At 44.0% G+C, this 27,643-nt stretch overlaps 1 protein-coding gene across 11 annotated transcripts; it reads left to right on the top strand.

Annotated features, from left to right (window-relative positions):
* Window positions 1–1,191: 1,191 nt before the first annotated feature.
* On the top strand, window positions 1,192–27,089 carry kmt2e (lysine (K)-specific methyltransferase 2E). Of its 11 annotated transcripts, XM_067491199.1 has the most exons (27): window positions 1,192–1,519; window positions 5,335–5,399; window positions 5,711–5,876; window positions 9,881–10,065; window positions 13,773–13,887; window positions 14,360–14,589; window positions 14,797–14,936; window positions 15,442–15,623; window positions 15,724–15,762; window positions 15,865–16,065; window positions 16,243–16,373; window positions 16,543–16,660; window positions 16,790–16,899; window positions 17,017–17,269; window positions 18,020–18,118; window positions 19,976–20,047; window positions 20,582–20,764; window positions 20,962–21,288; window positions 21,539–21,838; window positions 21,927–22,077; window positions 22,430–22,656; window positions 22,749–22,805; window positions 23,030–23,563; window positions 23,947–24,212; window positions 24,434–24,513; window positions 24,626–24,705; window positions 24,872–27,089. In XM_067491199.1, exons 4-27 carry the CDS (start codon window positions 9,995–9,997, stop codon window positions 25,913–25,915), a joined length of 5,010 nt encoding a protein of 1,669 aa, XP_067347300.1. In that variant the 5' UTR covers window positions 1,192–1,519; window positions 5,335–5,399; window positions 5,711–5,876; window positions 9,881–9,994; the 3' UTR covers window positions 25,916–27,089. The 11 variants fall into 11 exon arrangements, with proteins under 11 accessions (XP_067347300.1, XP_067347299.1, XP_067347298.1 ...); XM_067491198.1 differs by lacking the exon at window positions 5,711–5,876; XM_067491197.1 differs by lacking the exons at window positions 5,335–5,399; window positions 5,711–5,876.
* The last annotated feature ends 554 nt before the right edge of the window (window positions 27,090–27,643 follow it).

Raw genomic sequence — 27,643 nt, forward strand, 5'->3', positions numbered from 1 at the left:
GTAACACTTCAAAAATACACGTGATGAGTATTGGTCAAAAAAACGACATTTATCTCAAAACAGACGTGATATTACAGATTATTCAATTAAGGATCGTAACGTTCTCATAACTTTAGTTATAACGTTAAAAAAGCAAATAGCCTACACAAATATTTGAATTTTGTAAGCCTATACTGTATAAAGGTTGTGTTTAGCGTTAGCACCTGAGACTATGACTTAATCGTGCATTTTTGTGAGTGTGGTTGATTTCTTTGATGAAGTCATAATGCTCTGAATATTTTCCTGTAGGATATGGTCTGTTTTCTTTGCCCCCGGTGTAATAATACTGGTCAGTGGTTTATATGCTATCCCTTCTTAACATCAGTTCACTATAAAACTGCTCTTGTGTAAGGGGTTACATAACAGCTTAGTTACCTCCTACTGTGCTGAATAGCGGCATTAGGTGCTCTTTTCCTACCATGCCAGTGGTAAAATTAAATATTTTGGTTTAAAATAAGCACACGTAAACCTCCGTGAGTGTGACGAGCATTCACATGACATTATTAATAAACAATCCGGTCTGCTCTGCTCAGCCACTCTTCTGGAAGCGACAATGCCGCTGTAGGCTGTGTGCTTATGGAGCACAAAAGCTAGCAAAAATGTAAAAAGGCATAAATTAATAAGAGGTGCAACGCCTAAACAAAAACGTGGATTAGTTGGTACTTTTTCATGGGCTGCATGTGTAGTCGTTTTTCAAGAAGAGGAAACGGGAGGGAACAAAACATTTAGAATAGTTTAAACAAAACCGCCTGATAAAAACATTCCCACAGCTGACTTCACTTTCACAAGATGATGGTGACGATATGAAAGGCACAATGTGTTGCGATTTGTTTGACAATCATCAGGCCGTCAGCTGTAGTGTGGCTGCAGAATATTTATCACGTACAAAATATTTACCCTGCTAAAGTCTTTTTCTGCTCATTGGCCATTTAAAAGGACATTCTCCAAATACAGCGGCACGAATTAAAAATCCAAATCGCCACCGACATAAATAGCAGAGATTTGAGGTATCCCAGTCATGAACGCGCACGACCACGGCGCCCCTGTGAAAACGGGATTGTAACCCCGCAGTATGTGGGGGCGGAGCATGGCTTTAGCGAAGGGAGGGAGGGGAGCTAGTGAGGGAGGCGGAGTCTCAGCAGTCCTGGCAGGGCCGCCATTTTTGCAAAGGGAAAAGAGACTGGTTTGAGGGGATCTAATTTCTAAAAGTCGCCGTTGACTAGGGCACAGTTTTAACGGTTTTGAATTGAATTCGAGGCAAATTAGTGTCCCCGCGTAAAAGAAGAGCAAGGGATTTTTTCACGGAAAAGGACTCTTCAGAGGGCACATTTATATACAAACATTTTTTAAGCTTTGCTAAGGATCCGCAGTGTGTGGACAGAAGTATTGTTTTGGTTGTGGAAGCTGTGTGGAAAGCGACGGGGGTCTTACCCAGGCCCCCCTATTCGTTATTAAGGTCCTCCATAGTGATCATAAAACAGTAAGTACACAGTATTAAGTCTAAGTAGCAGGATGAGCACAAATGCGAACTGGAAGGCTATTGTTGGCTTTAGTTAGCTGGCTAGGCACATCATGCTTGTGTGCTCAGTGTAGTTGTATACAGCTGAGTTTGGATTGCTAGCTAAGTTAGCTCTATGAGCACTGTTACTTCAGGGTGCAGATTATGAATGCCATGTCTCTCTTCGTTAATAACCCTTAATCGAAAATTGAAAATAGCTAACTAGATGACGTAAGTTTCCTATGTAGGCCCAAGTGTCAAGTTGTCAAGCGTATCGCCAAGAGACCACTTGCTAGCTATAGCGCATGCTACTAGCTTAAATTAGCTTGACACAGACTGAACAGGGCTCTGACTTATCGTCGATACCGTAGCGCTTACACGAGATGTCATACAAAGTTATCGGGCAAATATTATTGACACATATACGTGATACATATTGCCCATCACAAAGCAATAACCCCAAGATTACAATTTAACGTTATGGCTAACGTAAGATGAAAACGCTGCAATTAACATTAGATTGTCTATCCCACATCAAAATGTGTAACATCTTCGTTCTGACTCGCCAACAACAGTTACATTGCCACCAGTGAACTTGTCCTCGGAAAGACGAAATTACAGTATTATTCGCACGTTGAATTGATATAGAGTCAAAGGCGGACTTACTTGATGTTTAGTTTGACATAGTGACACTGCGGACAATATTGCGCACGGTTTCATCCGTTGTCGTATAAATAATGTGACCTCCTAATGTATTGCTACCCGCTTTAATTCCAATCGGTTAATTTACTGTTCATTAGCTAATGTTAAAGGTCCTTGCAAATGCAGCCATCGCCATTCGGACCATTTCGTTTTGGACACCTTATGTTACTGCTTTCAACGTTGTCGGTCGGCACGGAGCAGTGAATTTAGCATTGGTTATAAACTTGAATTTGTCGTTGTGGCTTCCATCCTGTACACCCAGAGCACAGGACATTGTTTCCGTTCAGCGAATTTTCATACAATGCCCCTGTTCAAAGCAAAGAGAACAATATGCGTTTACATGCATGTGAACAGGTTTATGAAGAAATTCAATATCTTATGTCCTACTTCGCACAAAGCCAGACCAGCTGTTAAAATAAGTTACATGCACAGCTATATTGCGCAGTAATGTAATAGGCAGCCGAGCGTTTAGAGACTAAAAAACAAATGACCACATTAAATTTAAGAATGAATCAAACGTCAGTTTGTGAATAGCGGCTATTGTTATAACCAAACTTAAAAAGAACATTTAACACTTGATTTAGATTCGGGGTGTATTAGGTTCAAATGCTGCATGCGTGGGGGAGGGGGTGTTCCAGTTGGGCATCTTGCCCTAGTCGTACAATTTGTATCTCCATCTCGAATGACAGACAGCCTTACCCGCGCTGCAACTACACTGTCGCAATTGCTTGTTTTTGCCTGACACACATTAACACATGAAAGTACGGTCGGCTTTAATTTCCCCCGAACGTTCCTCTCGACGTTGTTATTCCCCCTTCCTGTCTGTGACGAGCCGAGTATTAATCCGTGTCGGTGCTAGCTTACTTTGCTAAATTTGGCTAACCCTCTACGCATTATGCCGTTAGCTTCCGTTTGTAACCGCTAGCTTTGCGTGTTCTGTGCGGATACGTTTGGCGTTTATTAATTGCCGACTATCAAAAGATTCAGCGTATCACCCCATTAAACGCTGCTAATATAGTTTACTCATTCATAGTTACAAAACTCAAATTTACCTAAGGCGCTTCGTTCTTACATCGTGTCGCTACTGCGAATACCAATAATGTTACATCTAGGTAGCCTGCTACATTTCGAGAGGCCTTCGCTGACCATAATTGCTAGCCGATTAGCTTACTGGCTCTGCCTTCGACGAATTCACAAAATACCCTAATGGTAACAACACAGAGACTGTACCGACAGAGAGATGCTTAAGGTAGCGTGTATAAAAGAGGCGTTTGAATGCATTCTTGGGGATTTTCTTCCTTTGGCGAGGCTCCCCTGGCCACACGGTTGTCTCGCCGTCCCGAGAAAAGCGCTATGAAAATGGCGACAGCGCCAGGCTGTTGTGGTAACATAATAGCAACGTTGTCCCCTCCACACCCCTATCGGCAGAACTGACTGCAGCGCCGACAAACTCGCTGTGAAGCAACTACACATGATTTTGTTTTAGTTCAGCTTAGGCATACAGATGAGTTTAAACAGTCTAAATCATTCCTCGGCAATAACGCGGCCCCTTTCCCCTGTCGAAACGCAGTTACCGTCACTGGTGCCGCTGTTCCTATTCCCAAAAGGAATAACATAGTATCCCTGCATGCGTCACTGCTTAGGCTGTTGCTCGTGTTTCGTGTTGTAATTTTTGCTTTTCAGACACAAGGATCATTGTCATTGAAAAAATAGGCACACGTACTTATTAGTAAAAATAAAACCAAACACAATTGAAACTAAGTACCTTTACTGAAGCACATCTATGAAAATATGTGCTTATTTTCCACATACCACCTGCTTAAACATTTGGCCAAGTTAACACATGTAGGTTTTCAATTCTCTTCATCTAGTGTGTTAGAATCGCAAAAGGTTAGTGATGGTGGCTAATAAGTAGTAATTGAAATCTAAATGTCTAATAAGAGAAATGGTTTGATGGTCCTTGTCAGTCTGTAGAACATATTCAAATGCACAAGCCATCTGGATGTCACAGCAAAGGTTTAGGTCTGAAATATTTTAACAGCATTGTCTGGATCACACCAGATACTAATAACTGGACTGTTATAACACAATTGCATGTAATAGGATATGTTTTGATATGTTTAAAATGTAATAATGAATATGTCATAGGCCAAATTGTTTTCCCATGTAGACTTCAACTTAGTCATTCTGTTAAGGCAGTTTTTCAGTGCTTCCATAAAATTGTATTTAAACTCTAATATTAACAGAAAAAAGTATGTATTTAAATTAAAGCTTGTTTTCTTAATTGTTTTTTCAGGCCAGCAAGCTTTCACAAAGTCCTGTTATAATGTGGCACAGCTGTCTTTTTGCTTATGTCACCCTGTGGGACAGACTTTGGCTATTTGTGCAGCTCAAGTGCCTGTCTCATAACTGTTGCCAAGAAGGACTTATTTCTCTTTTCCTCCTGATAATTTTGATGTCAGTTGAGTGAAGAGTAGAGAATTGTCAACAGAGGTAGGCTTAGGTGCATGTACTGACATATCTGTAGTATGCTTGTACTATGGTTTGATTTACATGAAAGTAAATACTTGAGGAGCTGTTCTTTGAGGAATTTGTAGCATACAAAGGAGTTTGTCTGACTTAAGAAAGCAGTCATTGGCAAGAGTAAAGTAAATGTAACATGTTCCAAAACCCCTGCGCCAATATTATGCGAAAAATTAATCTGAAAAAACGTATGTGTCATTATTAATCTCACAAAACACTCATAACACCATAACGGTCTTGATAGCACCTGTCCATTTAGGGGAGTATTGAAATAAAGCTTCTTTTTGTGCGTATAGTTCACGTAACATTAAATGGTAAAGCGTCTTCTCCTCTGTGGAAGGTTTATAATTACTAAATGAGTTAGAGGGGCCTACTGTGTCTAATCAGTTTCTGCTACTTAATACCCAAAATCCCCAGCCATCTTGTTCTTCCTTGTAAAGGAACAGAGACCTATGTCCACACTCTCACTTTTGTGTCTGCCTACACAAAAATGGAACTGACAGTGTTAAATGCCGGTGTATATGTGCTTGGTTGCATTGTGCAAAGTGTGTGTTTGCTTGCTGTGTTGACAGAGATGGCGATGGGAGGTGAGCCTGCCGTAGGGACAGAACACTCTGGCAGGCGTCAGGGAGACAAGGTAGTCTCAGATGACACACATTTACTCACGCCCGAATCTCCTTGACAGTCTCATGCATACACAATCAAAAACCCACAAGATGAACACAAAACTACTCAATTTTTCATTGTATTCAGCAAAGAGATAGTAACTAAGTCAAGCAAGTACACATGGGGTCTGTTGGTCTTTTGACATGTTGATAGTTCAGATCAAGGCCACAGACTCACTAACTTCCTCTTTGACCTCCTCTTGAATTTAAAAGAATTCTGACAATAATCCCTCATCCCCAAAACAGTAGCAACTCTGTGTAGTTTAACTGTGTGTCCCTCTAGATACACACCTCACCATGTGGGGTTAAGCTGTGTGGCTGTTTCCTGGTCTCCAGTGATCTCACCTGTGTGGTACCCAGACCCTGAGAGACACAGAGGCAATGCTACTTGGCTCTGGAGCCCAACACAGTCACATGGCATCCCAGCTGGGAGGAGAAGCCAAGTTCAGGTGACCTGTTTTTATGCTGCTAGCTGAGCTGTAACAGATCACCCTTTAAACTAGCAAGCTGCCTCCCCGACAGGTGGCTTCGGGGCTGTGGCTGCTGAGGCTGCAGTCCTACCACACCTCTACAGCCTCCTTCCTGTTGTTGTTGCCTGTAGCTTTAATGGGTAAAAACAGAAACCGTGGTGAGCCAAATAAACAGGGGAAATGGCATTGATCGTAAAAGACGGCTGTAATGTGACCTGCTTGACTCTTACTGTTGCCCTGTAGATATTTTAGTAGCCTATTTTCGCCATGCACACATATTGACACATGAATAGCTTGGCTCCCTCATAAAGCTATAGTCAGTGGAGCAAAATTATGTTGTCCTTAACAAACGCAATCGGACAGAAAGATGCAGTATAAACTGAATGGAATAGTTCGATGTGATACGCACCTGTGGAATTTACAAATATTTGAAGGAAACCACTTTACGTAGCCGGTCTGTGATACTGTGCATGCAGGAACAAGAAGCCGATGGAGAGATTGTGCCCCTGGGGTTCTCTTGAACAGACATTACTCAGACTACAGGAGGGCTGCCCCAGCTTTGCTGCCAGCCCTTGTTGGAACTGAGCACAGAGGATTTTGTTTTAGTTTCATTCTTCTTCTTTGTGTGTGTGTGTGTGTGTGTGTGTGTGTGTGTGTGTGTGAGTGATTATTTGTCTTACATCTTGCATCACACAGTTTTCCAGCAACACAACAATGTAACGGGTCTTAAAGTTGCAAGACCATAGCATATTGCAGATTCTATGCCTAAACCCAATTACCTCATATTTTGTTACTTGCTGTACTGCTGGCCCTCAGCCTTAGTTTTAGTTAGGGTACATGCAACATCAGTGTTGCCCGTTATCTGACTTTTAAGTGGGCTGCTCTGGTTTGTACTTGCAACATCGCAGTTCCCATTGTGGCCACAAAATTGCTTGTGTACACGCTCTCATCCATATCCCCTGTTGTATTGATATATGACTGCACCTTCAGTGCTCGAGTGCAGAGGGAGTGCTGGCAGCCCCGGCACACTGATTAATGAAGGATAGGGCAGATGCAATATGTCCCAGTGTGGCCACTTTGAGAGGACCAGGCCTACATTCCATCTGGGTCATGCTTCCTGTGTATATGACTGTATTTGTATGAGTATATTTTAACTGTTTGTTTATGAGCTGAGTCATTGCAGCCGGTAATGAAGACGGTGTGAAGTCAGATCAGCTTGGCAGGGGGGCTGTGGGTTTTTAGTTGGAATCTCATCTTTTGTTGCTCCTCCTACTTATCGAAAACATAATCTGCCGAGACTTGGCTGTGAAAACAAGAATGAAAACACTGTTACGCATAGAGCAGTGGTAATAAACTGAGGAGAAGGGGAAGCTGCTGCCTGTAGTGGCATGGTTTGAGTGTGATGGTGTGGGTTTTCCCTCACTGACTTCAGTGCAGTTCTGTCTTAAAAGGATAGTTATTCCCCACACAATGACGTGACTGTGTCCCCTCACTGAGGGAGGGAAGGAGGAGAAAGCAGCGACTGGGTTACGCTATGTGCTCCACTCTGCCACCTAGAGTCTACCCGGGTCTGGGCTTTGTAACGTCACTCTCAGACAGGCCCCTTTACACACCTCCCCCATCCTGCTGCTCTCTGAAATCAGGGGCTGTGGATGATTTGTAAAGCTTCCTATTGTTAAAGAAAATCAGATTTAAGGGGAACACGTGTGGCAACAAGATGTGCACCAAGCCTAAAGCACTTTCATTATTTGCTTAATTCTACTACAACCTAATAACTGCATGTCGTTTGGTGTCTGTCTGTCTTCTATTCATCCTCCCCTGTGCATATTCCCCATTTTCCCCACCCCTCACGTGTTTCCATAACAGCAATGGATTTGACTAAAGGTGGCTTTCATTGGTCTCTCCCAGCCTGCTTGTAATTAGGAACTGTCTGCAACACTCCCCATCCCCTCTGCTCCGCGTTACTGTCTAAGGTTTATTTAGGAAGTGCACAGAGGAGGGAGAGAAATCCGGCTGGGCGGGGTGACTGGGCATAGGAAGGAGGGAGGGGGGGGGGGGGGTGTTTTTTCCCTTCTTTCTTTGGCTGTGTTTCTGTGGGGTGATGGACAGTTCTTCTAGAGGAAGTAGGAGGAGCAGGCAGAAGCAGTTGCAGCACAGATTAGATTTAGTCAGGAATGCTGCTGTACTGTATTTCTTTTTCCTCCTCCCCACTCGCTTTTGTCAGGCTTGACTGTGTCTGGCTGCAGCGCAGTATGTTTGCACCCTGCTCTGAAAGCCTCCTTATAGAGGAATCTTCTAAAAGACAGGGCGAGGGGTTATCTGTCTGTGTTGGTGGGTAGGAGGGTATTCTGTGAATGTGAGCTTTTGTGTGCATTCTTTAGTAGTGACAGCAGGATTCCCTGGGTGAAGTGGAGACAAACCTAGTGGACAAGGGGACAAACAGGCTGCTTCACATGAAGCTATTTACCAGTGCTAAAACATACTGGGCCTCTCGAATAATACAAAGGAGGGGAGGGTCTCGGTTTGCTAATTGTTTTTGCCATATCCTTTTTTGAGAGAAATTGTTGTGGTTAAATTCGCTTGAAATACATGAAATAGCCCTGTCTGTGATATGGACGTACTGTTTAACCCACTCGCTGTGCACAATCGCATGAGAATTTGGAAGATGGCCCCATCAGTACTTGGCAGACTCACAGGGGTCTTTTTCCTCCTATTAATTAAGCCTTAAGCTGACAGCTGTCAGGTCCGTGAGCCTCTAACCAGCCCTGCTGTTTCAAATAGTGCATTTGGGTGAATTACCACCTGAAATTAGTCTAACAGCATTTACTTAAAAGATTTTTAAAAATCTTCTGTTGTGCGTTTCCCCCTGTGAACAGTTTCTTGGACAGAAGCAATGCACTAAGGGTTGACGGTCTGGTAATGAAATACAGCTTCCCCGCTGTGACTATGTGTTGTTGTTTGTGAAATGTGTAAAGTATGACCCTGCTTGATATATGACATATCCTTGCTTTGTAACCCATCTCCCAGCTACACCCTAAGCTGTGATCTGAGCTTTTGTTTAGCCCCAGTGTGCATGAGCAGGCGGAGGTGTGACCTCCAGCCTATTTTGTCTCGGCATCTGTCCTTCCTACTAATCCCGCTTATCAACAGAGCTCTGTGTATCAGGGCAGCCACACTGACACACATGTTCCTGTCTGGATTCTCACCAGGCACAACATGGCTTAATATTCCCATCACTACAGTTTCCAGTGTGTAATTTAGTTTTCCTCGTCCAGCCACGTCTCATGTGGTCAATTATTGATGACTTACAGCTTTTATCAAGTGCATTGCTAGAGATGCTAACCGTAACAATAAAAAAAAAAAAAAACAAGCTCACTTGTCAGTGCAAGCTTGTAACTATTGTGTTTAATATTTCCATGTTTGTATGTGTATATGTGTTTTACCAAGCTCAGAGCATGTGTGTTGCTTAGAATAGGGCAGTCCTCCTCTGTCGAATCGGGGGGAAAAATGGCCTCTGTGTTGTTGCGGTTTCTGCCTCCTTTCATGGCGTCTGGCTGCTCTCTGTTCTCTTGCTCCCCTTTGTGGGAGCCTTCTTACAGTGCAGCCTTCTACATAACTGGCAGATAGTGTGAAGAGGTCGCTTAGCGCAGCTCAAGCTTCACATTACAATATTGGATCCTCTCGCTTTGCATCAGTCAATACCTTAGCTTTGTCAGAGGGGAAATTCCTTTCAACCACTTTTCTGTCAAACCCAGTTCTTGTTGCTGAAAGTATGAATCATGTTCTAACACGTACTGGAAATACCCAGTTTTCACTATGATTTGAAATTTCGGGTTTAATAGATACTGCAACCTTTTAAGTACTTTGTTCATGGAATGAAAGTGACACATTGTTAAGGTGTTCATCAATTAATGCTAGCAATGATGTCGCTACACAATTCTAATCTATTGTTCGTTTGTTCCTCTCCTTTCATACATGGTCAGGCCTTGTGGATGCACTTAGATGTCTGCAATGACTGCTGTGGCTGGCATGCCTCAGTGTTTTGGACTCCCATTCTCTGGACTCAGTAGGACAAGAACTGATCAGCAAAGAACGTCATGAGCATAGTCATCCCAGTAGGGGTGGACACAGCAGACAGCTCATACCTGGACATGGCTGCAGGCTCAGAGTGAGTAACACTGACAAAGACACTAATCTCTGGCTGTTTATGCCTCCTATGCCCCTTCACCTTCTCCATTCTTTTGATTTCTATATAGATCTTTGCCTTGTTTTTGCCAAGATTTAAATCTCTGTTCTCCCTCTGGTCTTACCCCTGCACTTGACACTCTTATTTGCTCTAATATGATTTTACCTGTTCCCTTCTCTCTGTATGCCCTGACATGCTCTCCATTATGACAAAAGCAGCTCTGTCGTCTTTTCTGGGGAGGGGGGGGGGTTGATAGATCGATTCGGTTGTCTTTTAAATGCAGATCGACACTCACATGTTTACAAACTTATTCTAAATGGAAAAAGATTTTCCAGTCCATGGAAGCAAAACCCATCCAATGTCTGTCCTAGCAGGCAGTTCAGCCTTGCCAGTCATTATACTTTCACCAAACTATTGCTCATCACAGACATTCTTGGTGTTCTGCTAATAGTTACATCTACCCATGTGAAACTGGCTGTAGATCTGTGTGTGAATTCTGTGCATAAAACTTTGAGGCATACAGCAGGACTCGTGATTTTTTTTTTTTTTCCTTATCTTTTTTATTGCTGTAGCTTGATGTTTTCACATGTGTACACTGCATTCAGTCAGTGAAGCAGAAATGGTGCATGGAGCCATGGCAACAAGCCTCCTATTGCCCCTCCTCTCTGTTTTCCATAGTCTTGTCAAGGACATTGCTGTGGCATTTTCTGGTCAAATAAATGAAGCAAGAGGTTCTTGTATGACTAAAGGATAACGCACGTCATCAACCTTTGGAGAGGCTCCTGTCTCTGTAAAAGAGCGAGAGCCCTCCCATATGCCTTCATCAGAGCTGTTGCCGTGACAGTTTGTGTTGCCATGGTATCTGCCCCTCTCCTCCCTCCCCTCTGCACTGCGCAGGGCCTGTTGTCATGGTCGCTGGCCTGAATGACAGGTGGCCCTCACATAGAAATGGCGTCTCAAACAGTCCCACTGCCCCCCGCCCCCTCACTACAGTGCACTGGTTGCCACCAGAGGTAGGAGTAAGCCCCGTGCCTTGACTCCCTCTCTCACTCTTTGTGCATCTATGTTCCTCATCCAATCGCCTGCTACAGATTTATTAAAATGCAAGTTTGCAAGGGGTTCCACCTACGGGTCCCGTCCAGACCGGAGGGACAGACCGCAGCTGGACAAGCTCACACAGACACACACACGCACAGCTCTGCAGAGTATTGTGAGTGCACCAGCCGAGTCTGAAACAGCGGGGCTGGCTACTCACCAGAGAAACAGCGTTTCCACATCCCCCCGAAGTCTGCAGCAGTGTGACCAGCTGTTGGCTAATGCTGTGTGTGTGTGTGTGTGTGTGTGTGTGTGTGTGTGTGTGTGTGTCCACAGAGCCTGCGCACACATGCTGAAAAAATACGTAGTGTTGCCATGGCAGCGAGTGGGAGCTCTTCAGGAGCGAAGGCGTTGCCTCTGGCTGTTGAGCGCTGCTCTTTTTCTCTCCTGCTGCTGATCTCTCCATTCTTCGCGCTCATCCACTCTGCCTCTTCACCCTCTCTCAGCAGGTGTTTGCAGTTTAAATGACATCTGTTCCCTATTTAAATGCTTGACACTTAAAAGCAAACACCTACATGCTAACTTCATTTAAACTTTTAAGTTCCAGAAAATATCTTTCCATTGTACCATCGTTCTGTGCCATCAGACTGTAGTTGTTGTCACTGGAGCATAATCACAACTGACCCTCCCACTTTTAAGTGCTCTGACTCTGTAGTCCCTCCTTTAGGATCGGCAGGAGTAGAGACATGAATGATATGAATGCTACAGTTGTGCACGCATACATTGAAAAATACTTTATATATAATACTAATTATTTAAATACTTTTTTGTTCTTCTCACTGCACAGGCTGGCTTAATTCAGTCTGTCTTTGACTGTCACTGCCTCTTTGTCTTACTCACTGATTTAAATAGTAGGTCAAATGTAAACATTGGAAAAGTTAATTTCACTTTATTTTGTTAAAATAGTTTCTCTTAACTGCTGAAAGATATAGGCCTCAACCAGATGTTAAATCTCTGTGCTATGGAGTGTACTTTGGACTGGTTAATCATTAATAGATTTAAAAAAAAGTTAGTAAGCCTTCTGCATGCTTTCAATTATTATTTGAAATTCTCCCTCTGTCTTTTAAGACCGGCCCTTTCAGCACACTTAAACATTTAGACAAATCTGCCTCTGTGGCCGTTAATCTTTGCAAATACACACACCTCTTACCCTGGATCCGCCTCCATACCTCATGCACTTGCGTTTTCATTTTGACAGTGAATACTTGAGCGGCAGTACATACAGGAAGTGTTGCACAGTGCTGTTACAGCATGCAACAAGAGAAAAAGGGCTGAGAAGGGCTCACACAGGTACCGTATAGCCACTTTACCTTGGGAATCACTTAAAAGGAGGTTATTTTAAAACATGGAGTAACATAGACTACAGAGTGACAGAAGTAAAAATGTTTTACCTAAAATTTCTTCAAAGTCATTCTTACTTGCTCAAGCTGTATAATGGTTTCCTTTATTATCTACTTTTTTCTGCCACGGTACTTATTTTCTGAACAAGAGTGTGAGAATATGTTTGTTATGAAGTCACAGTGTGAACAAAGTTGAACAGAGTGACACAGGCAGAAATGCTGCATGGCCTGTTCAGAGTCCCCATAGTCTTTTAGTATTTTGTACCCATCTTACTTATCATACCTGAAAGTTTGCCCAGTTTGCTTAGTGAGCTATTCTCCATGTGTTTTGCCGTGTTTGCATAAACCTGCTTGCAGTAACCCTCATGGTGTTAGCTGCTCTGAAGTGTACTTATTTTGTCATGAGTTGGGAAGAGGAGAGAAGGAAACACGTTCTTGAGCTGTCACGTACACTTTTAAATAGTTTTTCTATTTCTCTGACCTAAGAGCAGTTTTATAGGCAGGACTGTGTTAAAACAAGACGGTCAAATTATGTTTTCGCATGATTGAACCATTAACACATGTGAATATCTGACTATCGCATGAATAGCAACTGCACCCTAAACTGTCTCTCTTTATCTCACATGGGTCTTGCTTGTCATGTTGTGCTCATTCTCAGATAGTTTCTTCTCTTTACGGTTTTGTCCCTTTTCATACCTGCCTATCTTCTCTCATGCCATCCGTTTAGCCTGTTCCACTTCCCTCTTCTATAATGCCTCGCTCTCAGCGACAGAAGAATAGATTAATCATGTCATAATAAGGGTGGGTTGGTCTCAAACGGCCAAACAGGCTCTCTCCTCAGCTGCACTATGTTCCTGGGTAAAGCGGACTTACTGGTTTGGTATGAATAAGCTTGAAAAAAATGATTGTTTGTTGTGTGAGATTGAGAGGCAGCACATGTTTTTGATGACTGGCTGTCTTAAAGATGGTGGTTCAGGGTTAAAAACGTCATTTATGGTGACTTTGTTTTCTGTTGCTTATCCAGTTAAAAGACACGAGACTCTGTTGCTGCATTTGCAGTGGTTGCCTACTTCCCCGACCTCATAGCCAGAGCATCTAAACATTGTGTGAAAATACTTCAGTGTTACCAACGTTAACTATTCTGCTTCTCTGCCAGCGCTTATGCCTTGCACACACTTCAAGAAATGCTGTATAGTCCTGTTATATAGAGTTTTGCAAAACATAGTAATATGTGTTCATTGTCATGCTGCCCAGCAGACCAGAATCGGTGGAGGCCAGCCCTGTTGTGGTGGAAAAGTCCAGCTACCCACACCAGATCTACAACAGCAGTTCTCACCATTCCCACAGTTACATTGGCCTGCCTTACGCTGTGAGTACAGACTCCTCTTCATGTCTCCCACAAATAACCTACAGATCTAGTTTTTTCTGCCTTTTGGTCATTGAGTACAATATGAGTAGCTCCCTCTCAGAACAAGCATTGTCCAGTCATGGACAGGAATTTAGATCCACAATGATTAGATAAAATTAAGCTACAACTATTTTGATAATTATTCTTTTAAGTGTTTATGCCAACAATGATTTCGTCATTCCAACTGGTCCAGTGTGATTAAATGTTGCTGTTGCTTGTCTTGCACTAAAGGGAATAGGAAATGGGGTATGGAAATGTAGATGAATATTTTTGTTTTGTAGACCAAATGAATATGATTGGCAGGGTAGAATATACTCATTTGGGAATAAGCAGCCTATACTACATCATGTTTTATTTAGTGGGTCCATACCCTCACAAATAGGAACTACTTTTGACCACAACTCATGCTTCTTTTGTTTTATCTTTCAATCAGGACCATAACTATGGGGCACGGCCCCCACCTACGCCACCGGCCTCCCCTCCCCCTTCTATGTTGATCCGACAAGGAGAGGGGGGGGTGTTTGTTCCAGGCGGCCAAGACGAAGCATCCAGGGGCACCACACTCAGCACCTCAGAGGATGGCAGCTATGGGGCTGACATCACCCGTTGCATCTGTGGCTTCACCCACGATGATGGCTACATGATCTGCTGTGACAAGTGCAGGTAAAGAGCCCAGTTGACACAAGTAATCACACACCTCAACTTTTGTTGACTCTGACCTTTTTTTTCAACCTTGAGTTGTTGCTGGCTGTTCTGATACTAGACAATTGTTTATAAGATCTTTTGTATGTTGGATCTCTGTTCATCAAGTTGTTACCGAGACAATTACGTCCGATTTGATGGAAAATCTTTCTCTTTGGTTTTTAATAGTGCTTGGCAGCATATAGACTGCATGGGAATCGACAGGCAGAACATTCCTGAGACCTACCTGTGCGAACGCTGCCAACCGCGACACCTGGATAGAGAGAGGGCCATCTTGCTGCAGACCAGGAAACGGGAATGTTTATCTGGTGAGCAAGACTAGATACATCTGAATTAGGGTCATAAACACGACCCTAATGTTTTAGTTTACCTTTTGAAATCTCATTGGCACTTAGTTGGCTGAAATGTGTTCAGTAAGGTCCTATTACAATCGACTTCTTTAATACAAGTTATGAAGTTACAGAAGTTCTCAATGAGACACCTTACGTACATGTTTCATTTCTGCTTTTATTGGCTTTCTTGCTGCAATAAATGGCCATCTTGTTACTGAACAGGGCAGGTTGTAGTCTAAGTCAGGGTGCAGCCTCCTCCCCCTGCAGGCTGAGCCTGGGACACACTGACACCTGCTGGAGAAGTTGCAAATTATCATAGTTTGAACTGTAACATACCTAATAGTCCCTTATGTTTAACAGTATTCTTGGTTAGCGCTGGCTGTAAAACTCCATAGCTTTTTGTACCTTGATATGTCTGTCTGTTTGTCTTGTGCTACCTTCTAGTCACTACTTTGCTTATATTCATTGCTTGCTTATTCAGATGGGGACACAAGTGCAACAGAAAGTGGAGATGAGGTGCCACTAGAGCTCTACTCAGCTTTCCAACACATGCCTACTCCCATTACTCTGACTACTGGGCGTCTTGGCAATAAGCAGGCTGAAAAAAAACGGAAAAAGAGTGGTGAAAAGGAGCCACCGGCCTCCTCTGCCCGAGCCAAGAAGGTAAGCTATTAATGATAATGAAACCAGTTAAAGTACGTTATGTGCTTGAAACTCGGACTTGGATTAAGATTAAAGTTTTAATTTCTTATTTCCGTGACAGACATTTCGAGAGGGGTCTAGAAAATCCTCCAGAGTAAAGGTAAATTCACCAAAGCAGCACAGAACCTCTGTGCAAAGACTACTGTAGTGCTCCTTTGTCAACACTTGAGTCATTTGTAACAAGTGAACCATTTCCCCTCAGGGTGCAGCTCCAGAGCAAGAGCCAACAGAGCACCCGTCTCTGTGGGAAAACAAGATTAAGACGTGGATGGAGCGTTACGAAGAGGCCAGCAGCAATCAATACAGTGAGGATGTCCAGGTCTTGTTGCGTGTGAAAGAACAAGGGGATGGCAAGAGCCTGGCATACAACACGCACCCAGCCTCTTTCAAACCACCTGTAGAGGTATCTCTTGCCGACTTCCTACAAAATCTTTAAAATCTCTTGTTTATTGGACACGCATGCACACACTGCCTAACACAACCCTCTGCCCAAGCAGGCAGTCAGTTTAGGTTTCTAATAGGTTTTAATATAATTGCCTTTCTGGGGTCTTACTCGTGTTTGGCTTTGTGTCCCTTTCAGAGTCAAGTTCAGAAGAACAAAAAAATTCTAAAGGCAGTGCGGGACTTGGCCCCAGACTCCCTCATCATAGAGTACAGGGGAAAGTTTATGCTTCGGCAGCAGTTTGAGGCCAACGGATACTTCTTCAAGAGGTCAGTGTGTTTGCCACGATGCTCTTGGATTTTAAAACCGTTAAATTAAATATTGCTTTTTTAATGCATATCAAAGCCTCTGATAATTTGTACAGTAGTGCAGTGTATTTTGGGTTATTGCAGTGTTTCTGTGTGAATTGCACTAACGTTAGTTGTTCTCCTTTTGTAGGCCATACCCATTTGTGCTATTTTATTCTAAATTTGACGGACTGGAGATGTGTGTGGATGCACGCAGCTTCGGCAACGAAGCACGCTTCATCCGTCGCTCCTGCACACCTAACTCTGAAGTGAGTAAACATTCCTGTTTTGACTAATATTTGGCTTTTGCATTGTTACAACATTTGTACATTTGTATTTGTATTCATAACCATTTGCATTCATAACCATTTGCTTATGTTTTCCTTAACTTACCTCAGGTTAGGCATGTCATTGAGGATGGCATGTTGCATTTGTACATCTACTCATTGAGACACATCAGCAAGGGCACAGAGATCACCATTGGCTTTGATTTTGACTATGGCAGCTGGTGAGTTGTAATGAGTAATATTAGCATGAAAAACTGTAACAAAGCAAGGTTATATTGACCTTCTTACTGAATGCGCGCTTCCTTGTTTCTTTCTCTTATCATTTTTAATAATACTAGTAAATACAAAGTGGACTGTGCCTGTGTGAGGGGAAACCAGGAGTGCCCTGTGCTAAAGCACAATCAAGAGCCCACAGAGAACTTAGTCTCTGGGGGCAGGCGCAGAGGGAGCCGCAAGGACAAGGAGGTGGCTCGGGATGACCAGGGCCAAAACCAGAACATGAGTTTGGATGGCGAGGGGAAGGGCAAGAGTGTAGGCGACAGCAAGCAGAGAAAACTCTCTCCTCTTCGGCTCTCTATCTCAAACAACCAGGCAAGATCACACTTTTATGAATGTCATACACAATGCTTCCAGTCCCAGCCTTTCTTTAACACATTATTGCTCGTGTTTGGACTTTGTTTACTGAAGCATACATTTTGTTTATAGACATTTACCCTTGTGGTATATGCATGCAGTTTTTTTGTTTTGTTTTGTTTTTTTATTTCTGTGAAATGGACTGTGCATGTGTTTTCCATTGTCACTCTTTAATATACATCCTCTTTAGTTTCCGCTTTTTCCTCCCAACTATTAACAATTAAGATTGTACTGCACACTTTTGTGCTACTTATCTGGTGAAAATGTATCACAGTGTACATGTTTACCTTTGATTAAAAACAACGTCTCTCTTGGATTCCCCCCCCCCCCCGTTTTTATGACCAAGCTAAATTATTTTAAATATGGTTATCCAGATGTTAGAATTCCGAGTGGAGCTTAAATACATAAAAGGCATCACTATTACCTAAGGCAAGGGAGAAGACTACTAAAACTTAAAATTTCTTAGAGGGCGCTTTTAATTTCTAATTTCTAAACAGGCCACTTTGTGTGACCAGACAGGTTTGGAGGTGTGTTGTGCACAAACTGACCACTAAAAAAAGGGCACAGTTGCCACCTCCTCGTATTTTTCCGGGTCCCCCCCTTACCTCCCCTTTCCTCCCTTCTTACCTGTGTTCTTTTAGTCTGTAGCCAGACTGAATGATCGGCTTTTATAAAGCGCCATACCGAGCTCTCCCCCTCCTCTTACAGGATCCTGAGTTATATGAGGATCTAGAAGACAAAACCTCCGTTAGCAATGAAGTAGAGATGGAGTCAGAGGAGCAGATTGCAGAAAGGAGGAGGAAGATGGTAAGTGTGCCAAGCTAGGGGCTACAGCTTTTTTGCCACGCAAGCCACGCAGCAGAAAGACGTAAACTAAGCCCCTGGTGCTCTGGGCGTGGACTAACTATTTTTCAGCAAAGAAGGCTGAAGCTTACGTAGATAGGAGCAGCTTCTGTCTTTCATAACACTACCTTTCTCTTCATCACTCATCTGTTGCTAGCACTGCCACCACTGTTAATGCCCCGTTGCTTATTTTGGTTATTTCTTTAATTTGTTTTTGTTTTTTTCCCCCTCCTTCAGCTTTGACCTCCTTTGTATAGTGCTTGCAACACCGCCATTTATTGTTCCTCACTTGTTTGCCTTTATTCTTCACCATATGGACAAAAAAATGAATAGGGCTCCTGTGCCACATGATTTGTTTCACTACCATTTCCTGTCAGTGGTGACAAAACCAGTATATGGTGTCACCGTGTGTCCGGAAGCCATCCCCTAGTGTGCATTAAAGTGTGAATATAACTCTTCTCTCCCCTTCATTGCAGCCCTGTGATTAAAGTGGCCCATTACTGGTTCAGGCTACTCTCCCTTCCCCTTCCAAACAGCCGTTATGTCTCATTGATGGGTCACACACAGATCCACAGACTTGAACCTGATGGTGCACACACACACACACACACACACACACACACACACACACACACACACACACACACACACACACACACAATTACCCTGCAGTCAGCTTCATTTCACACAGTGGACCCAAGGTGTAAACTGCTGACTCATCTTTGGCCAACATACAGTTCTGTTAATCGGTTAGAGAGAGATGGATGGGTAAAGGAAGGGAGAGGGGAAGCTAAGAGAGAGGAGGGGCTGCAGAGGGTAGAGCCTTGTTGCCATGGCCATATTAACTTTGGGAGATCCAATAGGCTGCCTCCTACAGAATGTGGCTTGTGAGAGAGCTCTGCTGCTCTGAAGCGTAGTAGACTCATGTGGGTGTTGTAAATCTCTGCCACAACAAGGTGAAGGGGAGATAACATCAGTGTGTGTTGGCATGATGTCTTTAATACCCAAACAAAAGCCACTGTTGGTTTGTGTAATGTCCCCCTAACCCGCTACATTTTTTGATTCACCAGAGGAATATTTGGGTTTGTAATATATATTTATTTATATTTGTTTAATACAGTTTGCGTTGTTAACATTTGAGAATATAGAAGTGGAACCTTTTTTTAAAATACATCCCTCTTCTATTTTATGGCTCCTTTTTTAAACTACGCTACAAAAAAAATAAAATCTTAGTCTATGTCTGACTTACAATGTCAGCTTGTAGTGTATTTCCTGTGGTTTGATAAGTGGTGAATTGCAGTGCTGGATTGTAAATTGATAAAGAGTATATAAAGTGCGTCATAAGCTCAAAACTTCCGATCTATGTGATTCTCATTGGAAATGCAGATAAACTTTGGCCATAGTCCCACAAACCTCTGTTTGTGTGCAACACATAATTGCTTCACAGTCTGATCTGGGACCAGCCTTTTGAGTTTAAAATAAAACATTTTATTGTTTTTCTCAGGATCGTGAGAGTTGATCTCAGACGGCTCAAATTTGCACAGTATAAAAACCACAGCCAAGCTTGTATTGTGATTTAAAAAGTCAGCAGGATTAATGCATGGATTAAAAACCACTTTAAGCTACTGTACGTGTCCTATAGTGTAGGACATTGGCAAGTCTTTTTTTGCCTGACACAAAGGGTATCTGACATGGACATGCTGTTTTTCATCACCAGAAGGTTAGAGAGCCACTAGTCTAAACTTGTCCAATATTTGTGAAGCCTTGTTTAGGGGGGACATGTCTCTTCTAAACTGGGCTGTCTCTTTATTGAACATTCAGGCCAACCCAGCGGAGCAGTCCCATCTCCCTGGCGGGGCGGCTTCCAGCTGGAAGGGACTGAAACACAAGGAGGTAAACTTGACCCATACATAGCCCAACCCCATAGCTCCCATCTGTCAGCCTCCCCCATTCCCAATTCTCTTAGGTGACTGACTTACTAACTGTCCCACACTGCAGCCTGATCAGTACAGACATACATGTTTCATGGTATGAATCTATTTTTAAAGAGGTGTTCTGACTGAAAGTGGGGCTATTTTTTTTTGGTGGAGGTAGCCATGGTTTCCATTTAGGAGCTGGGAGAAAATTTGTGGCACAAATATGCACACAGGAACAAATTAGACATGTTGCAGTCACCTTTTGACACAAGCTCAAAACTTTCCTGTTGCTTCTGTCTAACCTCCCCTCCTTTTCATTTCTCTTGCTGTGAAAGTAAGGGGTCACTTTCTTACTTGTCTCTGCATTCAGCTAGAAAAGCTTTTGCTATGTAGCACACATTAACCTTTTGAATCAGTGCCTCTGGGGATCTGTGGGTGAATAGTACTGACATGATTCTCCCTCTTCTTCTCATTAACCCCTCCTCCAAATCCCACATTTAACCTTCTGCAGACACGCGAAGAGAGGAAGATGGAGGCCATCTTGCAAGCCTTTGCTCGCATGGAGAAACGAGAGAAACGCAGGGAGCAGGCCCTGGAGCGAATTGGTAGCATCAAGTCTGAGGTCGGGGGCCGCAGTGACATCAAGGAGGAGCCTGCCACACCAGAGGCTGCAGATTCCCCAACTGTCATGCAGGTAAGAGCACAGGTAGTTTTGAATGTTGGGTGATATTGTGTTGAACTGACCTTGGCCAATCAATGTATTTTCCCACAAGTAGATAGTTGATAGTTGATATTTGATAGACAAGTAGCTATTGATTGGCATGTTTTTGGGTCCATTTCTAACACTGAATTATTTAAAATGAATATAAATATCTAATGTCTTTCTCATAGCCACTTCTGGAGGTGAAAGAGGAGCCAGGTCTGAAGCCGGCAAAGGTCAAAGGCTCGAGAAACAGAAAAAGTTTCTCCCGAAACCGAACGCACATTGGCCAACAGCGCAGGCGAGCTCGCACCATCAGCACCTGTTCTGACTTGCCCCCTGGCTCTCCAGCTGAGTCTGTGGAGCCCCTGACCAATGAAGCCCCTGAAGGAGAGACTCCCATTGTATCAGAGCCAGAGGCCATATCTTCTCAACCCCCGGACACCAGTCCACCACACAGCAGCTCACCGGCACCCGAGAGGAGCCGCAGTGGTAGCAAGAACTTCAAAACTAAAAAGGTACATTTACATTTTTATTGCCACATGAGCAACAGCAATGTCCTTGTTACTGAGCAACTGCATGTTTGCTGAAAACCTTTGCCATTGTATTTGTCCTTTTTTAAAAAGAATGGCTACATCTAAACAAATAATTGTAATTTTACACATCAGTAATCATAAGTTTACACATCAAGTCAGACACAGTTACTGTGAAGGTAATCCTTTACATTTTCAGATAATTTGCTCAATCATTTGAAACTGTTATCAACAGCACTTTGTTAGCGAGTGGGTGGGAGAGAAGCAGCAGGACCGTGGTGCAGTGCGAACTCCAGAGCCGGCCCCAGAGAGACCGCTGAGAATAAGCAGCGACCCAGAAGTTCTTGCCACACAGCTGAATGCCCTACCAGGCATGGCCTGCTCGCCACAGGTCTACAGCACGCCCAAACACTATGTGCGCTTTTCATCCCCGTTCCTGGTAAATCGCAGCCCCACAACTCCCGGAGTCCCTACAGGTAGACGACGTTCCAGGGAACTGCCCGAAACGCCCCCGACCACCGGCTCTTGCAAGAAGGTATAGTTCTGCTCTAGAAATATGGAGTTTAGATCTCTCCTCAACTTTGTCCTTTGTGTTACAAAACCTGTCCTTTTTTTTTGTACAGCGGTGGTTGAAGCAGGCTTTAGAGGAAGAGGGCTCTACCAGTCCAGCCAGACGACCAAGCCTCCTAATGTCCAGTGAGGGTCCTCTAAGCCCCTCTATTAATGGAGATTCTGACAGTCCTCTTCCCTATAATGGCACCTGCTCACTACCAGGTAGGTCATTTGCATTTCAATATGAAACAAATTCCAGGCTGAAAGGAAGCATGTAAGCCTTATGTGACCACAAAATATGCTCACGTTAGCTTGTCTGCCATCCAGACTTTTTCCAGACTTTAGCATTAGCAAACTTCAAAATGTAAAACCCGATGGGTCAATTATTTTATTATTGTGTATTTGGCAAAAGGTAAAAAAAAACAGCACTTCCACTAAACTAGAAACTTAGGTTAACGGCACAACAAAGCACACCTTTATATAAGAATTGTACCTTGAATACGTCTTTTGTGACTTATATTGACTTGATAGAAATATATCTTGGATAAGAAAGATAACTTTTTTTTCTTTTCAGAGTTGCCCACACCTTTAAAAAAGCGGCGGTTGAGTCCATTAGATGCCTGTATGTCTGAGAGCTCAACACCCTACGGCTCCCCTTGTGCCACACCCACAAGGACAGACCAGTCGGAGACACCCGCAACACTTGTCTTAATGGGTACCCCTCCACAGCCCCGAACAGAGGAGCCATGTCCAGAGTCTTTGACCTGCACCCCATTACAGACCCTTAGCGCCCCTCAGGAGGTAAGGCTGTCTATACTAAAAAGCCCAAGAAGGTTGTATTATTGTTTACAAAAACCAAGAACTCGAATTAAGTAGGTCTTTTGATTTCACAGAGTGAATCTTCATTGGAGAGCTCACCAGATGTCAGTCGGAAACCTAGCGTGCAAGAGGTAAGGAAATATAGTTCACAAGGATTAGTAGAGTTTGTTGATGCCAGCAACTTGCTTCATAATTATCATTGTCAGTTTATTGGCACGAGCCATGTAATTATTTAAGAAATTAGAAAGTTATTTATGTAGCTGCACACTGGAGACACTGCAGGAATATGCATGCTTTTTGTTGAAGACAGTTGCCTGATCTTAATTCCTCTCCCTTTTTGTTTTGTTTTTTTAAGGCTGATCGTCCCCCTTCATTAATGTCCTCTCCGAGCATCAGGGCTTGCAGCTCAGATGGAATCTCAAACGAACCCAGAGTTTCAGTTCCGGAGAGTCCACAGCTGGAGGCTGTGGAACCTGTGGACTGTGCTGAGGAGAGGGCCGATGGTGGGCCTGTAGAATGCAGTAGTGACGCTTCTTCATCTGCAGAAACATGTGCTTCCTCTTACCCCGGCTGGATAAAAAGCCCAGAAAGAGGCCCAACTGGACCAGCTGGCCTCAGCTTCTCCCCCGTCAATTCAAACCTAAGAGACCTTACCCCCTCACACACCCTTGAGCCTCTGGCAGCTCCCTTTAGGCCTGAGAGTGCAGCTGGGGCTGCAGCAGGGACGGTATCATTGGGCGGCTCTCAGACTCCCTTCAGTGAAAGTCAGGGGCAGCTCTTTTACCCCTCCTCTGAGGAAGGAAGTGCACTTGGCTTCTCACGCTCACTGAGCGGGGATGCCACTGGCGAGGGAGGAGGGTCAGCGCAGAACCCCCCACAAAAGAAAAAGGTGACGTGACAAGTGTCTTAATAATTTAATGCTTTTACCTGCCCTTTACCTCATGATCTTTGTACCGTGGTATTGCATACAGTGTGTGTGTGTATACAAGAAAAGGGTTAATACTTGAAAGTGTTGACAAAATACTCTTAAAGCAGAGAAAAGTCACTGGCTTGTTTTGGTTTGCCTGTGCACATAAGTGTATTGAGCATCATTTCTCTAAGCGTACTATGACACACTGGCAATTTGGATTTGAGGTTGATGTCTGAAGAGGTATTGACTCAAAAGATACACTCCTTTATGCCAGAGGTTGTCCAAATGCTGCCCTCTACTGATTTGAAGTAAGACCTGACATATTTCCTCCTAAATGACATTGTGTTTTTGCACCTTCTCAGGTTTCCCTGCTAGAATACAGAAAACGTCAGCGTGAAGCCCGTCGTAGTGGCTCAAAGAACGAGTGCAGCTCTCCAGTTTCCACTGTGCCACCTATAACTGTGGACGCCTTCCCCATCGCTTTAGAGGCCACCATTGAGCCTCCTCTGCCCCTGGCTCCCACAGCTCTCTGCAACAACGTCCCCACCCCAACCCCCACCACTGTAAAAGACCCCCAAATAAATGAGGAGGCAGACACTGCTGAGAAGGAAGGAGGAGAAGGACAATGGTATTTGTTGTCCAGTTCTTAATCTGTTTGTTTGTGTGTGTGTGTGTGTGTGTGTTTGCACTTCATAATGAATTTAGAAGTGTAAAACATTGTGAATTGTTTCAGGTTTAGCTGAAGTTGGGTATTTTATTCTTACTGCTATATAATATGTATGTCTAATATATGTTAGTAATGTTCTTTCTGGAAATAGAATTGTATTGATCCAGATGTTTCTCTTTTAGGACGTCGTCAACTTCTGTAGAACAAGCTCGAGAGCGGAGCTACCACAGAGCTCTGCTGCTCAGCAAAGACAAAGACACAGGTGAGAATAATTACAGGGAGTCTGAAAAATGCGCAAAAGCTGTTTTATTTCTTGTCCTCCCCCCCCAACATATTTGTAAAGCTGTACTGTGTGCTTTTTTTTTTTCTTCTAGATGGGGAGGCAGAAGGTAATGATACGCCTGCATTGCGAGATTGTCCATCCCCAAATATTCAAAAGACGCCGACCCATGCAGTAAGTCAACATTACTTTTGCTTTCATTAGTATAAATAATATGGTTGTATTTCTAGTGTTACACTTTTTTTTCTCGCTCATTTTATCAAGTGACTTGTATAATATGTGCTTTTACAAATATAAATGGGTTGATGGATTTATTTTTTTCGTGCCTCTTCTCTTACAGCCCTGCTCACCTGGTCCTCTTGGCCAAACTCCCAGTCGGCCAGCGAAGGAAGAAGACGGTGACGGCCAACCTCGGGCTCCAAATCCGACTAGCCAGCCACCAAGCAAGCCTGCGGGACCTAAGCCGGCTCCTCTGACCCCAACAAAGCTGCACCCCGCCCCGTTACCCTCATCTCCAGTTCACTACCCTGGATCATCTCTCCTCCATTCTCCCAAGCCTCAGCCTCAGGGCTCACCCTATCGGAGCCAGAGGACGCTGTTCTCTGCTCAGCCTCAGAACCAATCGCAAGCCCAACCTCAGTCTGGCCCTACTACTTTTCCCCAGTACAATGCACAGAGTGCTCCGCCACCACCTCCTCCACCTCCACCAGCACCACCAGGCTCTACAGCGTATTTTCCCGGCCAGAGCCCCTCACCTGCTGGACCCTTCCCTGGTTTTAAGCCTGCAGTCAACCCCCCCTACCCCCCTGGCTCTCAGCCCCTGATGCAGACACTTCCCCACAGTGTGCACTATCAGAGTTCAGCTGCTCCACCACCGCCTCCTCCTCCGCCTCCACACCCAATGTCTGGCCCCACCCTGCTGCACGTCAACCTGCAGCCTCCTCCCATCCAGCAGCACCAGCTTATGCTGACCACTGCCCCACCTCCTCCACCACCTCCACAGGGCCAGACATCCCAGCAGCAGCAGCCTCCCACAGGCAGCACCTTGCTGTCACTAACCCCTCCACCACCTCCTCCTCCTCCACCTCCCCCTGCTCCCTCAACCAACGCCCCTATGCAGCAACACCACTTTCAGAACTTAGGGGGGTTTCAGCCAGGGTTGCTGCACCCCAGTGCTGCTACAAACCCTTTAGTACCCCCAACTACGTATCCACCACCCCTTCAGCAGTCAGGACTGCCTCCCCCTCCCCCTCCTCCTCCCCAACAGACTCAGCAAGGCCAGGCCCAAGCCACTGCCTCCCAGATGCCTTCTGGGACTCGTGGAGCTCCTGCGTCCTCGACCCCTTTTCACAGCTCGGGATACCTGAGCACAGGGTGGCACTGACCGCCCTCTCTGCCATTAGTCCCTGGCAGCCCCAAAGAACTCAACCTGAGAGGGGCATGTACCATAATCTGTAGATATGTTTTCTATGTACCTGAACACATGGCCAGTGGAAAAACAGCTGATTGTGGAATAAAAGGGTACTAAAAAACAAACAAAACAAGGACAGAAAATTTTAGAAAAGGACAGTGAAATCATCTTCAACACAAACTGTATGAAAGTGAAGATGGACATGTTCCCCGGTGCTCACAGCCCTCTCTCTGGCCTCCTTTTGTTTTTATATATCCTTCCTGTCATGGAGAGCAGAGTTCTCTGTTCTGTGTCTTGTTTGGACTCTTGCTGTAAGGTCCCGCACTTTGTTCATCAATGGACATTCCAGCCTATATGCCCTGTTCGTCCTCCCCTTTCTTCTTTTGTCAGTTATTCCTTTTACTTCCTCTTTGTCTGTCATTGGCTATCTACACCATTTATTTGTTTTAATCTAGTGGCTCATTATAGCTAAGAGAAAGCTTTTTGTATAGAGAAAAAAAACAATTATTTTTTTTATTCCTCCGTCTAACGAATATCTGTTCGCCGCTGCAGATTTTGAAAAGACCCATGTCTGGGAGCTTGCCTCACCATCTGAAGAGGCTGCACTCGTGTGTGTGTGTGTGTGTGTGTGTGTGTGCGCGCGCGTGTGTGGTATGACTGCTTGGAGGATGAAAGCAAGTGTGTGTGTGTGAGAGAGAGAGAGAGATTTCATGTAGAAAGTGCTCGTAATCTTCTGAGGTAGACAGAGTGGTCTCGCCCACCGGTAGGACGGTAGCGATTTATTTTTGAATATCAATGGTTATTTGTAGAAAGTGTAATTTAATGTATAGGTGGTTACTCCAGCTTTCACCAGGAACAGGTTGTAAATATCTGCTTCTTTTCTTTTCTATGCTTGTACAATTTGCTCCCATCCCATTTTGGAATATGGTTGTAAATATGAACACTCTTCTTGGCAAAGCTGAATGTTTCTGTGACTGTAGCATTATTTTTATTTTATTTTTTTCCTCTTCAACTTTGTCTTTTTTATTATTTGTGTGTGAGTGTATGTTTGTGTGGAGGGGAGAGACTCACAGACACTGCACTGGTTGGCTATTTTCATGGTTCATTATAATAAATCACTGTAATGACAGTTTTATACCACTTGTCATGACGTGTCTCTGGAAGAATTTGTGCCACAGTCACCACTGCCAACTACTTTGACAAATATCCACCAGCCCCTCTGCATTCAGGGCAGAACACAGGAAATATTCAAGGACGGTGAAAAAGCTTCTGCTGCAGAAAGATACCAGTGAGAATAGTATAATCTGTGGGTTCACAGCATATTTGTAGTAGGTACCAAACTACTCCCTAATTATTTTGTTGGTCACTTTTTTTTTTTGTCCTTTCGGCTTGTCTCGTGAGTTCAGGGTCATCACAGCGGATCATTGTCAGCAAGTTTATTTGGTACAGATTTTACGCCGGATGCCCTTCCTGACGCAACCCTCCAACTTCTACTGGGCTTGGACCGGCAATGCATGGCTGGGGAAAGGAATGGGCTGTTAGGGGTTCAATGTCGCACATCCATCAAAAATATAATCTGCATAAAAATCCAGAAAAGGCCAGCAGTAACTTGAGAACCCTTAATGAATGAGGTCTCTCCTGCCCTTCACATTAGTTCAAGAGAGCAAAAGTCACAATCAGTACTTACCATGGGAAATCTTT

The sequence above is a fragment of the Channa argus genome, chromosome 21 (genome assembly GCF_033026475.1).
Source record: "Channa argus isolate prfri chromosome 21, Channa argus male v1.0, whole genome shotgun sequence".
NCBI classification, from domain to species: domain Eukaryota; kingdom Metazoa; phylum Chordata; class Actinopteri; order Anabantiformes; family Channidae; genus Channa; species Channa argus.